The sequence below is a fragment of the Amblyomma maculatum genome, chromosome 6, assembly GCF_055883805.1.
Source record: "Amblyomma maculatum isolate TAMU_Amacu chromosome 6, ASM5588380v1, whole genome shotgun sequence".
Classification (NCBI taxonomy): domain Eukaryota; kingdom Metazoa; phylum Arthropoda; class Arachnida; order Ixodida; family Ixodidae; genus Amblyomma; species Amblyomma maculatum.
Genome location: NC_139349.1, coordinates 68,963,529 through 68,978,558, shown reverse-complemented (window position 1 = coordinate 68,978,558; position 15,030 = coordinate 68,963,529). Strand labels below are relative to the sequence as shown.

The window sequence follows — 15,030 nt, the reverse complement described above, 5'->3', positions numbered from 1 at the left end:
CTTCCATATTTTCTATAATGAAAATCTGCCTCAGGGTTCAGGCAGCATGCCCTGGCTTTAATAGGGAGTGCGCTAGAAGACAAGCTACTCCCTTTTTAGTTCTAGAAGATAAGCTACTCCCTTTTTACTCTCTTATAGACCGCGTTCAGAGTGCCGCTATGGAAAGGGATGTCGGCAGCAGTACGTCGCGCTACAATGACAGTAACCTGCAGCAGCAAACGTTTTCTTCGAATGCTGTCATATTGCACCCCTGAGAGTTTCTTAAGAGTCCCCATTGAGTTTTTATTCTGCTCGAATAATACGTATCTGCTTCGAATTCAGTGCGGGTGGAAAGATCGAGTCTGCATGCTGGCCGGCTAGTTTTTGAAAATCGTTTTACGTTCCACTGAGTGAGTACGGTTGAACTACATTACTTGAAGGAATACTTAGGCGCTGAGACAGCGAATCATATTTTTTGCGTGTGTATCCCTTCCAAATGAGCTGCCTGTATACCGAGAGCTGTAAAATCGTCGGTGTCCTTCGTATGCACTGGCCAGGAATGGAAAAACAGCTGTAATGAATAGAATTCATATCTGAGCGACTTGTAGCTAACAACAGCGGGATTTTCCATTCCGCTTCTTGTCATTTGTCGCTGACCGAATTCGAACTCATTAGCCGCTCTTGCAGAGGACCGGGGTTTGCTTGTGTTTCTCTTTTGTGATGCACTTGTGCGTTTGTTTTTTTTATGCGAACGCGCAAACAACATGGCCCTGTTTTCCCTCTGTCCTCGTCCAGTGCTATATTTCGCGGCAATATCTATCACAATTTTTTTTTTTTTTCATCCGACCACATATAAGGCCGTATTTTCACCTGTTTTTCGACCTATTATTTCTCATTCTGTCTCGTCATTCTATATTTTTTTTTTTTTTAATTTCAGGGCCTGCTCATGAGTAAACGCCCTGCCTTTGGCGGCGTTTTGAAATAGCTGCCTCCCACTCCTCCGTAAACATTCCGCGCGATAATTGCATGTCAGGGCAGTGCAGATTGAAATGTTTGAATCCAGGCCACATCATCGTCCCGAAATGAACTCGGAGGCGACGGGACGCGAAACTCAATTTCGAATGCGTCCTGCCACGCAAATGCGATGTCGCCGCTCTGGCTGGCCGCAGGGGAAAGCAATTACCGAGGCTCATCATTCGCATGTGGCATCTGCTTTGGCATTAGCTCCGCCGCACAGCCCACCGGTGCCGATACCCGGCGGTTGCGCTCCTCGGAGGGGGTCCCCGCGCGGATCGTGCAAAAACCGCTGGCTGTAGCCCTGCGTGTATAGAATCGCGTCCACTGTAAACCACCGGCCCTGTTTTGAAGGGAAAACGGTTGGTAAACCCGTGCGTACGCCCTCCCACTCTCTGCGGCGCGCTTTTGTCGCGATTAGAGCGCCCCCTTTTCGTACGCCGCCATGCTGCAGAGAAAGGTAATTTGCCTCTATAGCTTCACTGTCCCCACATTATGCTACATGCCTTGCTGGAGGTTTCGTTGCAAGTAGCGCCCGTTTCAGTGGCGAAGATTATTTTCACGCGCACGCACGCACGCACGCACGCACGCACACAACACACACACACACACAACACACCACACACACACACCACACACACACACACACCACACACACACACACACACACACACACACACACACACACCACACACACACACACACACACACACACACACACACACACGCACGCACGCACGCGTGTGTGCGCAATAAAAGGACCCAGGCGGGAGATGAAGTATCAAGTATAGAGAAATGGTGGCGACTACGTCACTCGGCGGCTATGTAAGAAGAGAGGGAGGGGGGGGGGGGGGGGGTTACGGAAGACTTTTTATATGTGTAAATAAAATTACCTGGTCTGCTGAGGTTGCGGTAGAGCTGGTCATAGCTCAGAAAATGGCGTCACTGTTGGGAGCTGTTGGAGCTTTCTTATATTACAAACGCTTAAGATTCTGAATTTCACTCGTTGTAACTGCGCGTATACCGTCCACAACCTTCGGGCTCAATCACGCGGTCGGTTTAATCCGCTTTTGTTCTTTTTTTATGTCGGATATAACCATATAAGTTTCTCCGTGCCTTTAAAAACTCCTCGACCCCCCCCCCCCCCCCTTTTTTTTTTCTCTCTCTCTCTTTCTTTTTTTCGTTCAGATTCATTCGCGACATGCGTTGCTTTGGAGTATAGGAAAAGCGTGTATGTGTGCTGCTTGACACGAAGGACGAATTTATGGCGTACGTAGGTTATCCATGTCTGTTTGTGAGCAGGCGGAAAATAATACGAGTCGATTAGATTGCGCTCTTCTCCCAGTGTCTTCTGCTAAGACCCGATTATGGAGGTTGAGTGACGAGCGTTGCTTTAGGCCCTCACGCCGTCGGCCCTTCTCCCCGCCGATGGACTTGATGTCGATTGCACGGCACTAGAAGTTTAGAAAGCATGCATGCACCGATTGCACGTAACTTGGACTGCACTTCTGAAGAGTATAGTGGTGTGAACTAGCTGTAAGTGAAGCTGTAGTGGCCGGCGGCCACTCGCACGACTATTTTTTTCCCCATGTGGTTTGGTACTCTGTCTGATTGAAGCAGACTAACCCATTTTAGCCGCTGCAAATACGTCAGTAATTGCCATCTCAGAATCGTACGCAATCTCTAGGACGGGGTCCTTGCAGTAGTTCGGCTACTTTGCCCAAGGTCGCGGGTTCGGCCACATTCGGACGAAACAGAAAAAAGGAAACTTGTGTTCCGTTATTTAAGCGCACGCCGGATATGTCTATGCGAACTAAATTACACAGTGCTACATACGCAGTGCTGTTTTCTACAACATATATGTATTATTGTTCGGAAGGCAGGACGAACTGTTGAAAATCGGTTGCTTGGTTGGTTTGTGGGGCTTAACGTCCCAAAGCGACTCGGGCTATGAGAGACGCCGTAGTGGAGGACTCCGGAAATTTCGACCACCTGGGGTTCTTTTACGTGCACTGACATCGCACAGCACATGGGCGCCTTGTTTTTCGCCTCCATCGAAAATTGGGTATATTTCACTAAAAGCGGGAGGGCCGACATACACAGGGCTAAATTTGCTACCCGTACGTATATTTAAAGTGAAAACTGAAACTAGCGCACATTTTTTACTGATAGCGGGACAGTCATATTTGTTTGCTGAGAAAGTAAGTAGGTATAATCCTCGTGAACTTTTCTGCCATGTTAAAAAACAATTCATTTTGCGTTCCCCATAAAGCTATATCCACCGGCAGTAGTCTTATTTCTTAGGCTACGGGTGGTGTATAGTGAGAAAGCAAGGTTCTAACGACGGTCTTACGTAGACAGCGCACAGTAGCTCAATCAGCTAGGTGCGTGCAAAATGGGCCTCCCTTCCTCCGTTCTCTTCCTCGCCTTGGATACCCAGGTCTGGCCCAGTCACGTGACATGTCTCCTGTGGCCGCCCTTTAGTGCTTCGGGATTGCGCAATATATTCCCCGTAGTTGAGTTGTGTGACGGTCAGGGTAATGCAAAAGAGGAATGTAGGCGAAGGATGATGCGTCTTTAGCACTCGGCTAAAACTTAGCTAGAACGCTTGAAATTCGATGGTTACTAAAAAAAAAAAAGAAATTGCTTAAAGCGGCAGTTCGAGCGAAACGGTTTCTATGTTGTCTCGCAGATCAAGAAGTCAGCGCGGTCGGGCCTCTTCCACGAGATGGACGACGAGCAGCTGGAAGCGAAGATGGCGCCGGGCAGCGGCAAGGCGTCGGCGTCGGCGGCGGCCAACGGCCAGGCGGGAGCGGGGCCCGTCGCCGGAATGCTGGCGGCCTCGACTCCGGCGCCTTCGGTGCCCCCGTCCGCGCTGGTGACAACCACGGCGGCCGCGGCACTGGCCGCGGCGGCCGCCGCCGGACAGCTCTCGCTCAACCAGGTGCGTTCACTGCTCTACCTCCCGCGTCAGCTACGACGAAGGCTGGAACCTTACAGATATACACACATTTGCATTTTCATACGAGTATTTAGATAATTTATTTTTTTTTTCTGAAGGGGGGGGGGGGGAAGGGGGGGCTGTGTAACTGCCTGAATCTCGCCCAAGTAAAAAAAAAAGAAAAAAAAACGAAAAGGGCACAATTGACTCCAATTGGCAGTACTAATGGGAATTAAATGGAATCAGTTGGAAAAATCTTCCTTCCAATTGGCTATGATTGAGAGAGGAGAAACCAAATCATTAAAATTGTACTTGCCAATGGAAATGAACTGGACTAGTTTGAAAATTACTGACTCCAATTGGTTACGATTGAGTCATGATTGATGCCAAGTTCAGCTGAACTTGCAATCGGAACCATTTGTGAAGAACAGTTGATTTTGCCAATGCCAATAGTTCCAACTGGTCTGCCTAACTGCACCCAAAATATCTATGGGAACATTTGCATGTTTGACAAACACGATAGAATATTTATAGTTTGCGCTTTTCCGCAGTTGAAATTAAATGAAATAACTGCACTAACTAGTCCCAGCATAAGAGTCAAATATATGGGACATACTATAAGTGGGAGCAAATGCATTCTATGAATATGTGTTCGGGGTGTGTTAGCAGTGCATCATATTAATTTTCCTTGAGTATGATGCTTGATTGTTTGCTTGTCTTGATTTTGTCTGAAAGCAAGTAGTTGTCGTAAAAACGTTGGCACGATAAGGTTGAGTGCCGTCCGTATACGCCAATCAAGCCAATCAGGCTTTTTTTTTTTTTGTTCTTGCAACCTAATATCGCTCATATTGAGCGTTTTACCCACCTTAATGCAGAAGTACATCTTGTGAATGTCTACTGGGTGCTGTTTCCTTCATGAAACCTTATGGCAGGAAAAGGGCGAGTTTTAATTTACGACTGGATATCAATTGGAGTCCATTGCTTTTTCTTATTATTATTATTTTTTTTTTACTCCGGTGATAAAACCTTTGTCAAGCTTACTGGACTTTGTCCATCTCTGCAGCTGATGGTGGCTGGAGCTCAGGGCCAGCAGCCAAGCCTTCTTATGCAGGCTGGACTGGCTCAGCAGTTGCAGCATGTAGGCAAGGTAAGGAGACGTCTCGATAAATGGCACAGGCCTAGGAGGGTCAAGTATTGCTGCCTCTGTAGTGTCCCATCCGCGTTTTGCGCTACCGCAGCTTTGTCGATGTGCTCAACGCATCTTTTACCTCGCCCGTTACAGTTGCCGACAGCTTCGGGTCTTCCTGGGCTTCCCGTCAGTAGCCAGGAGCTCCAGCAGCTACAACAGCAACTCCAGCAGCACCAGCAAAACCTTCAAAATCAAATGGGCCAGTTTGTATTTTTGCAGCCGGGACAGCTGCCAGCCAATGTACAAGCGCAACTCTTTCTGCAGAACCAGGTACGTTTCTCGCACCTGCGTCCTCTGTCCACAAACGGGCACGTTGCACAATTCTTAGTCCCGCAGTGCGCTGTTGACGGCACCTTGTCTTAAGAAGCGAGATCCACGACTAAAGCTGGGCGCATTTAGCGCTGTGCATACACTGTGAACATAAATAACCCTATGGGGGAGTAAAAAGGAGGTAACACGTCCTCTAGCGCACTCCCTTTAAGAAGCAAGGTGTGCTGCTCAAGCTCAAGCGTAGATTTCTAGCCCTAAAAATATGAAGGGCCTGTGGTCGGCAACAGAAGCAGATTTTCACTTCAAACATGCGACTGTCTCACAGTTACCAAGATTTTAACCAAGGTCTCAGTCTTTTCTCATTGCTAATTTAGACTTGTAGTGCCGGGGTTGAATGTCTTCTATAATTTTTAGTTACATGAAAAGAACATTGTAATTTAGACTTGTAGTGCCGGGGTTGAATGTCTTCTATAAATTTTAGTTACATGAAAAGAACATTGTTTAATTTTATTAAATGTTGTGCCTCGTATACTCTCTCCAGCGGTCATATGGCCTAGAGCTGGTCACGTCGGCATCAATGAGTGTCCAGGACCGTGTCATCACAGGCCGTCAGTACTCGCGTGTTTTGTGGCATCCAGCCTTTAAAAATAATAAGCTTTGCCTTGTTTAGCAGTCTTTGCATTCAAACCTTACGCTGATTGCGACGGCTGCACGCAGGGTCTCCTTCAGCAGGGCCTGATGCAGCAGAGCCTGCAGAACCTGCAGCTGCAGGCCAGCCAGGCGCTGCCCCCTGGGGTGCTCTCGTCGCAAGCGGCAGCCACCGTGGCGGCTGCCGCTGCCGCTGCCGCTCAGCAGCAGCTGCACCAGCTTCAGCAGCAACATCACCAACAGCAACAGCAGCGGCAGCAGCAGCAACAGCAACAGGAGCACCAGGGGCACAACCGGGCACTGCACCAGTCGCCACACAACATGGCTCACATTCAGCACAAGGTTGGTTCCCAACTGCATCACCTATGACTACCGTCTAAGATGCGTTCTGGTTGCACTTACAAGGAAGGTGTTGCGACTGTAGGAAGAAGGAAAATACACGGGCCTGCTACTGGCTCTGTAGCTGAGCCACCTCCGCTGCCTCGTGTGGACTTCTGAGAAAATAGACAAGAAAGAAAAAGAAGAGGGAGACAAAGACGCGCGTCGCAACAGCCGTCGTCCACCACCGAAGCGGTGGCGGGTGCAATGACGCCCTACAACAGATAAAAATATGGTGGCACTCTAGCCCCCGCCGCAAGTGGAGTTGACCTACCAGTTCCAGCCCTGTAGAGCCAGGAACAGCCACCCTTCACCACCTTTCCCCCTAACAAGGAAGGAGGCATCAGCTTCATGCTTTTCGAGGCCTATGAGGAGGTTTTGCTTGGCGTTGTCGGGCTTCGCATGTTTGTGCGTCAAAACGGTGCGGTAATGAAGGTTCTCCTTCAACAATTTCGTCGATCGTCAAGGAAAACAAAAATTACGGGATAAATATGCATCGAACGCATTCTTTAAACACATCTGTAGAACGTACTGCGCACGTGGTACTCGCTATGATGAGTACCGTCCTCACGCGGTGCATCGCACGGTAGAAGTCGAGTACTCGTCATTGGCCCGGGCCTCATACCACGTGGTACGTGGCCCTGGCCAAGGACGCGACTTGGCTTCTTTAAACTGTAAACGCAGAGATCTCATAGATGTGGCCCTGGCGTTGCTTCAGAACAGTGTTGTTCATTTCCAAAGCCAGTTTCTGATCCAATGCTGTGACGCCTGAGCATGGTCACCAGTCTTTTAGATACTCTCTTGACTGCGTGCATTTCTCTTGCAGCAAGCGCCGACAGGTCCTCACCAAGTCAAATCGAGACCAGCGGAGCCAAGTCCAGAGGAAATGACGGACTTGGAAGAGCTCGAGCAGTTTGCCAAAACGTTCAAGCAAAGGCGGATCAAGCTCGGTACGTTCACGCGACCGCTGTGTGTGTGTTGCGGGGGGGGGGGGGGGATAAAAGTGGTTTATTCCTATCCCGAATGATCCTGCATGTCCTGTGTGCATGGACGTTTTGAACCGTTGCCTTCCACGCAGGTTTCACACAGGGAGATGTGGGCCTGGCTATGGGAAAGCTGTACGGCAATGACTTCAGCCAGACCACCATCTCCCGGTTCGAGGCGCTCAACCTGAGCTTCAAGAACATGTGCAAGCTGAAGCCGCTGCTGCAGCGATGGCTTGAGGACGCGGACGCCTCGCTCAACAACCCGGCTGCCCTCGCCAACGCCCACACCACGCCGGAGTCGATCGGCCGGCGCCGCAAGAAGCGCACCAGCATCGAGACGAGCGTGCGTGTGGCGCTCGAGAAGGCATTCGTGCAGAACCCCAAGCCCACGTCGGAGGAGATCGCCGTGCTAGCCGAGGGCCTCTCCATGGAGAAGGAGGTGGTCCGCGTCTGGTTCTGCAACCGCCGCCAGAAGGAGAAGCGCATCAACCCACCCCCCGGGGGCGCCGCGGCGGGGGCATCACCGCCACCGCCGGGACTGCACCTGAGCAGCCCGCCGCCGCTGCCGCCGCTGGGTGCCCTCCATTCGCCGGCGTCGCTCGCGAGCAACGCGTCCACGCCGTCGCCCCCACACGCGCCCCTCAACGCTCACCCCCCGCGGCCACTGCCGCCACCGCCGCACGCCCACTCTCCGCCGGCCCTCATCAAGACGGAATGAGACGTCCTCCCTCGGCACCTTCTGTCCCCCAACCCCTTCACCAGTTCCTACCATATCAGAAGGCCCCGCGCGCGTGTGGACGCGCGACCAGCCTCGCCCTCCCTCCCCTTCCCACGACTTCTCGGTGTCCCGACGCGTAATTTTGTCTTCTAGTTTTGTTGGCGCGAAACGTTGCGACCACAAGCGTTGAAGCTATGGACGCTGTTTGGAATAGCACTGTTGTCCACTGGCTACACCCATCGTGGGACCTGGCTGCCGGCCCCCCCTGCCTACCTCAAGAAACACTGCATTCAGGGGTGTGGGTCCGGTGCGGTCCTGACACCTTTTTTTTTTTTTCTCTTTTCACTCGCGAAGAGACCCACTCAAGTGATGAGCCCCGTGCACCCTGCATTCCTGCAGGCAAGGGCTGAATGGACGCTGTGTACGATGCTGTAAATGCAGTAAGCAACTCAGGGAATATTGCAAAAGCAGAAGAGTTCATGATAAATTGTCTGTAAAATAGTGTAAACTGTGCTCAGGCTGTGGAATCCAACGAGATATCCATGTGTTCTGTCTATGGCCTGTTGTATGTGCATCCTATCATTGTCCTTTTTACATAGTGGTGACTTTTTTTTCTTTAGATTTTTTTTTTTTTTTTTTGATGTTTGAGCAGCACTGCCGATTTGAAAGGCATGATTATGCTACCTCAGATAAAGCTGGTAATTCCTGTTTTTACCGCTCTACCTCAAAATTGCATTTTTGCCTGGTGCAAATATTCGGACCAAAAATCTCACCATTTACTCTTTCACTCACACTACCCAGAAATTCATACCATCTGACCGCTACTCTGTGAGCACTTAAGGCAGGCAGTCGTGAATTCAGTTTGGAAATCACTCATGTTAAAAAAAGTTTAAAAAAATATATAGAAGAAGCTGCCAGTGCCATTATACATAAAAAGTGTTTTATCCTATTGACATATTATGTATACAGTGTACATTTTTTTATACCAGTGTCAGATCACTGAAGCTGATGTTAGTTTCAAATATAGTTGTGTTGACCTTGGATAGAGATTTATCTGGTTTTTACGTGTATTTTGCACCCTCTCAACTTCATTTCTCTCATGGTTTGCAACGCTTCTTTTCTTTGTGAAGGAAACGAGGAAGCATCAAAGGAGGAATGTGTCCAATTTTTGTATTGCATTGTTGGCTTATATTTAGGAACGTTTTCCCACCTGTGCATTGTTGATTGTGTCCTGTACATAGGTTTCAGTGGGATGGCTGTCACGATAATACCCCTCTGACCTCCTAATGGAGGCTGACTGTGGTACACTTTCGGGCTTAACTGCATTTCTCGCGATGCATCCATTTCTTGTGCAAGCAGTGTCCAAAGCAAGTGCGCACAACAACGCTCTGATGACGATGTCGGTATGGTTATGCACTGCTGGTTATAATTGCAGGTGTAAGACATTTCAATCTTGCACAAAAATTGAGCTTTAGCTCATTGTGAAACTGGTGTGTGGATGCTTGGCTAATTTAAATTCTCTTTTAGTCATCGCTTCTTGTTCAGCTGACAAAACATGTTCAATGAATTAATCATAGTTATCAAGAGCAGTGTTTCTCAATGGGGGTCCTCAAACCTGAGTGTGTCCGCGAAGCGATTTTTGGGGGTCTGCGGTACCCAGGCTCACAAGGTAAACAAAAGTTGTGCAATAGCTTCGGCCTGGCTGGACACGCTTCTGCAGGATTAAAAGGGCAGAGAGCGAGCGGTGCAGTGATAGGAAGAGTTGAGTTCCTTCTATCGACATGCATAACAGTGCCGACGCGTCCAAGTGCGCGTTTTTGAATAGTCAGTTCAGGGTTTACTCAATCCAAATATTGCGACCCGCTCTCGGTAACTGCGGCAGCAGTCCACACAACTTCAACCATGCCCCCCCACCCCAGTTTTAAGGGGTTCCCCAACCACTTCCACTGGTCCACAAGGTGTCCCCGACACATACACGGCTGATAACTGCTGGTCAAGAGTACTAAGCATACATAGGGACCTTGTGTGGTTTGAGGTCAGTCATGGAAGGGAAGTAAATTTTTTTCAGTGCATTGCATCCTAAATGTGTTGCTTCATTTAATGGATTTAAACGTGGGCAGCAGGGGCAACAAAAAGTTAGGTGGGCGGATGAGGTTAAGAAGTTCGCAGGGGTCATGTGGATGCATCTAGCACAGAACCGGGTTAATTGGAGAAATATGGGAGAGGCCTTCGCCCTGCAGTGGGTATAGTCAGGCTGATGATGATGTGTTCTTCCAACATACACAAACTGCTCATCTTATCCTGAAAGCTGAAGCAGCACCCTGTGGCAAGCTGGCGCTTCCTTTTGACACTGCAAGCACAAGAAAATGAAAAGCAAAGCAGGACAAAGTTCCAGTCATCCTGTTTTGCCCCCTCTCAAAATCAAACACGTGAAAGCAGCAAACTCAAAAAAATGTTAACATAATTTAAATATATATATATAATTATACACAGTGTGTGTGCAACTTTAGAAATGACGTCCGTTTGTCAGAACAACAGCTATTAGTATTATATTTACGAGTGAATGCATGGAGAGTGCTAAAATTAGTTAAAGGATTTGTATGAGTTCTTCGTACCTATTGGCCCAAAAATGTTCCACTAACTAGTATGTTCAGTGTCGCTCGTTTATTGTGGTTTTCTGTCACCAACCTGAAGACCATGTTCATTCACACTATTTTGTAACTGTGGATGTGAGTACTTTATACTTTATTGAACTTAAACTGCTAGTCTGCTCATTGAGAAAAGGCAAACTTCAATTACTGCAATCTGCGACGCGGTTGGGTTTCACTCCCGTAACCGCTCACAGTGCATTCATTATGTAATCTTTGAGATATGATCCTGTTTCCTTAACTAATTCCTTTCAAGGTGTATAGCGAAATGCATATGCCCGAAATTCGTACTTGTGTCTAGTGCAGGAATGGTTTGTGTTGTCGCTACTGGCCATGGATCTTGAAAGTGACCAATTCTTTTGTTACATGGTGGTGAATATGAACTCACTGTCCTAATGTCAGTTTCTTGGTACACCAAAGCTGAATACCACACATTTCATTGCAGAAATTTAGTACTCAGCAACTGGGAAATGAATATTACACCCAAATAAGAGATACTTCCTGTCGTTTCTTTCAGCTCTCTATCTTGCGGCACTTTGGAAGTGACTTATGCACCCTGCAACAGAAATGTCAGTGTCTCTTTCTGGCGGCAACTTGCAATTGGCTTTTATTCAGTCACATCTATCTTTAGCTGTGCACCATTATACTGCCTGTCAGCCTACCTAATCAGTGCTAGGTTTTTAACATTTAATTAGGCTATGACGTCTAATTGCAACAACACATTAATCATGACCATAACCTCTAGAGCATTAAACGAGCACCACAGTTGTATTGAAAGACTGACCAAAGTTATCTGGGCATGACTGCCAATCATCTCTCAGCTGGTATCTGGATTTATTATTATTTCTTTTTTTTATCTGTCGCTGTTAAAGCATGTAAAGATCAGGATGAAATTCGCTGAACAGTTTAACACCGTCATCATCCAGTGTTTGACCTTTGGCATGTTACCTGCAGTCAAATACAGATTTGGGCCTTGCCTTCAGGCGTGGTACCCTTTGCCTGTGAAAATGACCAAAATGGTTTGGCATGCAGCATCTGTGCTATGATGTCTGAAAATGAGTGCAGTAAGGTTTTATCAAGTTCTTAATTTCTGCCTCTCTAAGCTTGCTGAGTTGATCTCCTTTTTATTCTTGTTTTATTACTGCTCATCATTCAGTCCATCTCATTGCCAGAAAACTGCCATTAGGGCCTTGGAAAAGCCTGGGTTAGAGGCAGTTGAATCTTTTTCCCCCCTATTTTCACATTCACAAACATTTACGTTATGACAGTGTACGTTGCAGCTGTTGTCATGAACCATTCGGTGTCAGCTTGCTGGGCTTAGGACTGCATTGCCAACAGCTTGGATGGTGACATCCCATGTTGAAAACTGTCTTTTTTTTTTTCTTTTTTTTTTAATATTCGCTCTCGTTTCTTGCTCAACCGGTGTAGTTGCTTCTAGTGCTTAACCCTTCTTTGTAGGAACGCATGTTTGTATACTTGCCCGTAACGCAATTCTTTTGGAAGAGGTTCTGATATGCCGCCTTACAAGAGCACACTGCTTCTTCAGTGCCAATCGAGCCAATTATGCCACTTCAGTCATTTTAAGCAGTCTACACGCACACACCAGCCACTCTGACAACTTTCTCACGCACCACACTCACAATCATGCTCATGGACACAAACACAACCAGCAGCATTTCGCAATAGGATTGACATTGTTGAAAGCGGGTATTTTTTCTGTTGTCTTAACCGAAAGATTGAAATGCAGGGAAGTGTGCAACAGTAACTTATGTTGTGTAATATCACCAGAGAGAAGATTGTGAAGCAGTGTCTTTCTCTGTCATTGTTTTTTTTTTTTTTCTTAGAAAAAATAGAAGAGTATCTTATAATTTTTGACTTTTCTATAGTCTTTCTTGCTTTTATTTTTTGTCTCGCCCTTTTCTTCTCTTTTGTGTGTGCAGTCTGTGGCGGTCTCCCATCATTTATGGGCCATGTTTCTTTTTGTCTTTTTTTTTTTTGTCTTCAGGAATGAGCGTGCGTATGCATGTGTGTGCAACAGTGTTTTTTCGAGTCCAAATATATACATATATCTATGTGCATTCTCCAGTGCTGCGTGACGGCGTCCCGCCTCGTTCTCCTGTCAACATTCAGGGATTTCTACACATGCTGATGCATATTATACAATTATAGGGGGAACATAGCGGAGCTTCCGGCACGCCGTTTGTTCTGTGTGCTTGATTGTTTTACTTGCTTTGTACTTTTCCATAATGCCTTGTTGCATTTTGCGTGTCCTGCTTTTCCTTCTGCTTCTGCTTTCCTTCTTTATATTTTCAATTACTTTTCTTTGTTGTTGTTGCCCTATGTGGTAATGATTGAGTGCAAAGACTGTGAGTAGAGCCATATGTAAGAAAAATGAAGTTGGTTCATGATCCTGTGGTCACACTCTGCAAGAAACCTTTCATGTATACATACCTTTGAAGCAGCGTTCATTTGCATCTAGATAGGAGAATTAAGCACTTCCGTCAGACCCTGATGTCAGTTTAAGTTTGAGCTGTGGGAAAGAACTCGAAAAAAAAAAGTTTTCTTTGAAGACTTTTTTGAAAACTTGTGTTAAGTGCTTTATGGCACACAACCGTCGAGTTAGGTTCAAAACTACGGAATGCAACTATATGTGACTTAGCAGTGCTTGCAGCTGGGCTTGTCGGGACATATCCGGGGCATATCCAGGGAAGATAGAGAAGCACAAAGTATGAGCATGGACAAAGTGAGGGGATGGGACAAGTGCTGTGCTGTCAGATTGCTTTGGTGGCATTACGACATTCATTCTGTTTGTTCACTTCGTCTGTGCCAATATTTTGCACCGCTATATCTCACCCCGAGTATGTCACTTCTTTGTTGGAGATATTTCTGAAAGGAACTTTGCCATTTGAAACTAGGCGCCTCACAACTAAAAAGTAGAGGTGCCTGTTTTCGTGAATCACTGAGTTTCTGCATGCCTCCTGGATGGCGTAAAAATGACTTTCGCTAAATTTTTAGCAATTTTGGTGCTCAGCATGAAACCACTGTCACCTTGTCACGGGCCCTCGCAACTATGATGAGCGCCTTGGCAAAATTGTTTAGTTTCCTCCATCACCAGACCGTGGGAGCAATGGTTCTTGCAGAGTGTGACCTCTGCACTCTTCTGGGTAATAAAGAGAAGGCAGTGTATGGTTGCTGCGTGCATACATCACCAAGGCCCAAGGGCATAGCTAATGCTCAAATTCCCACCACAGGGTCATGACAAAATAGCACCCTCGCCCTGTGTGCAATTAATATTTTTTTTTATCAGTCTCAATCGCTGTCTGTTTGCTTACTACCGTTTTTCTCAAAATATGTCATAATTTGGGTACTGTGTTCAAAATTCCAGTCTTGAGAATAGTTAGCAAGACTGTGTCGCCACATCATGGGCAACAATCATGCCAAGAAACTCCTAAATCTGCATGGCTGTTCCGGAAATTGCACAGCTGCTATGTTTAAAACAAAACAGCAGCACCTTTTACGCTAACAATTGAATGCACATTTTGGCTGCCTTCTGTTTATTGCTTTAGCGGAAGTGTTCGAAGCTATTGTAATCATCATGTCAGAAAAAAAAAAAAAAGATGCGAGCAAGGGAAAGAAAAATGAGGATAGCAAAAAAAAATAAAAAAAATGGAACGAATAGATGTGCGCAACTCTTTGCTGTGGTGCTGTGGCTAGAGTTCCTCTTAGACTTTTAGCAGGAAAGTCGTCGGGGGCTGGTGGTCTATTGCGGGTATTTCAAAATCATATTTTGGATTGAAATGTATTGAACTCTTTCCAGCCCCTGCCGTGCTTTCCCCCTAAAGGAGATTTAAAAAGCAAAACAGAAGCAAGGATATACTTAGAAAGGATCAGGAGAAAGGAATTTTGGAATGCTCTGTGTTTGTATACGAAAGTATGCTTCACGCACACATACACCACCCCTCCTTTGTCGCAGATATGAACCTTATTTGCACTGACGGAGATATCTGCCTACATTTTGAGCATTCTCCTAATGTTGAATTCCATTACCTCTGGTCCTACAGCTTTTGTGCGAGGACTGCACTGACTGAGAACCTGAAACCTGTGCTCAACATGGGGTGCACAACTGTTTCCTTTTTTTTACCTTGTTCTGCCTTTTTTTTTTTAACAATACGAGACAGCCACCTCATTGTCAGCCTCTGCGTCTAAGTCTCAAAGCTTGAAGTTCCTCTCTCTCGGAGGACCATACACAGGTCATCAGG

General features: G+C 46.9%; 1 protein-coding gene across 1 annotated transcript in view; it reads left to right on the top strand.

Moving 5' to 3' along the window:
• LOC146185973 (uncharacterized) overlaps positions 1-14,391 on the top strand; it is a 162,631-nt gene extending 148,240 nt beyond the window's left edge. The window contains exons 4-9 of the mRNA XM_084606901.1: positions 3,686-3,937; positions 4,998-5,081; positions 5,217-5,393; positions 6,111-6,383; positions 7,246-7,369; positions 7,498-14,391. Coding sequence (XP_084463027.1) covers positions 3,686-3,937; positions 4,998-5,081; positions 5,217-5,393; positions 6,111-6,383; positions 7,246-7,369; positions 7,498-8,123 — 1,536 coding nt within the window. The 3' untranslated portion in view covers positions 8,124-14,391. The remainder of the gene's footprint in view (positions 1-3,685; positions 3,938-4,997; positions 5,082-5,216; positions 5,394-6,110; positions 6,384-7,245; positions 7,370-7,497) is intronic.
• The last annotated feature ends 639 nt before the right edge of the window (positions 14,392-15,030 follow it).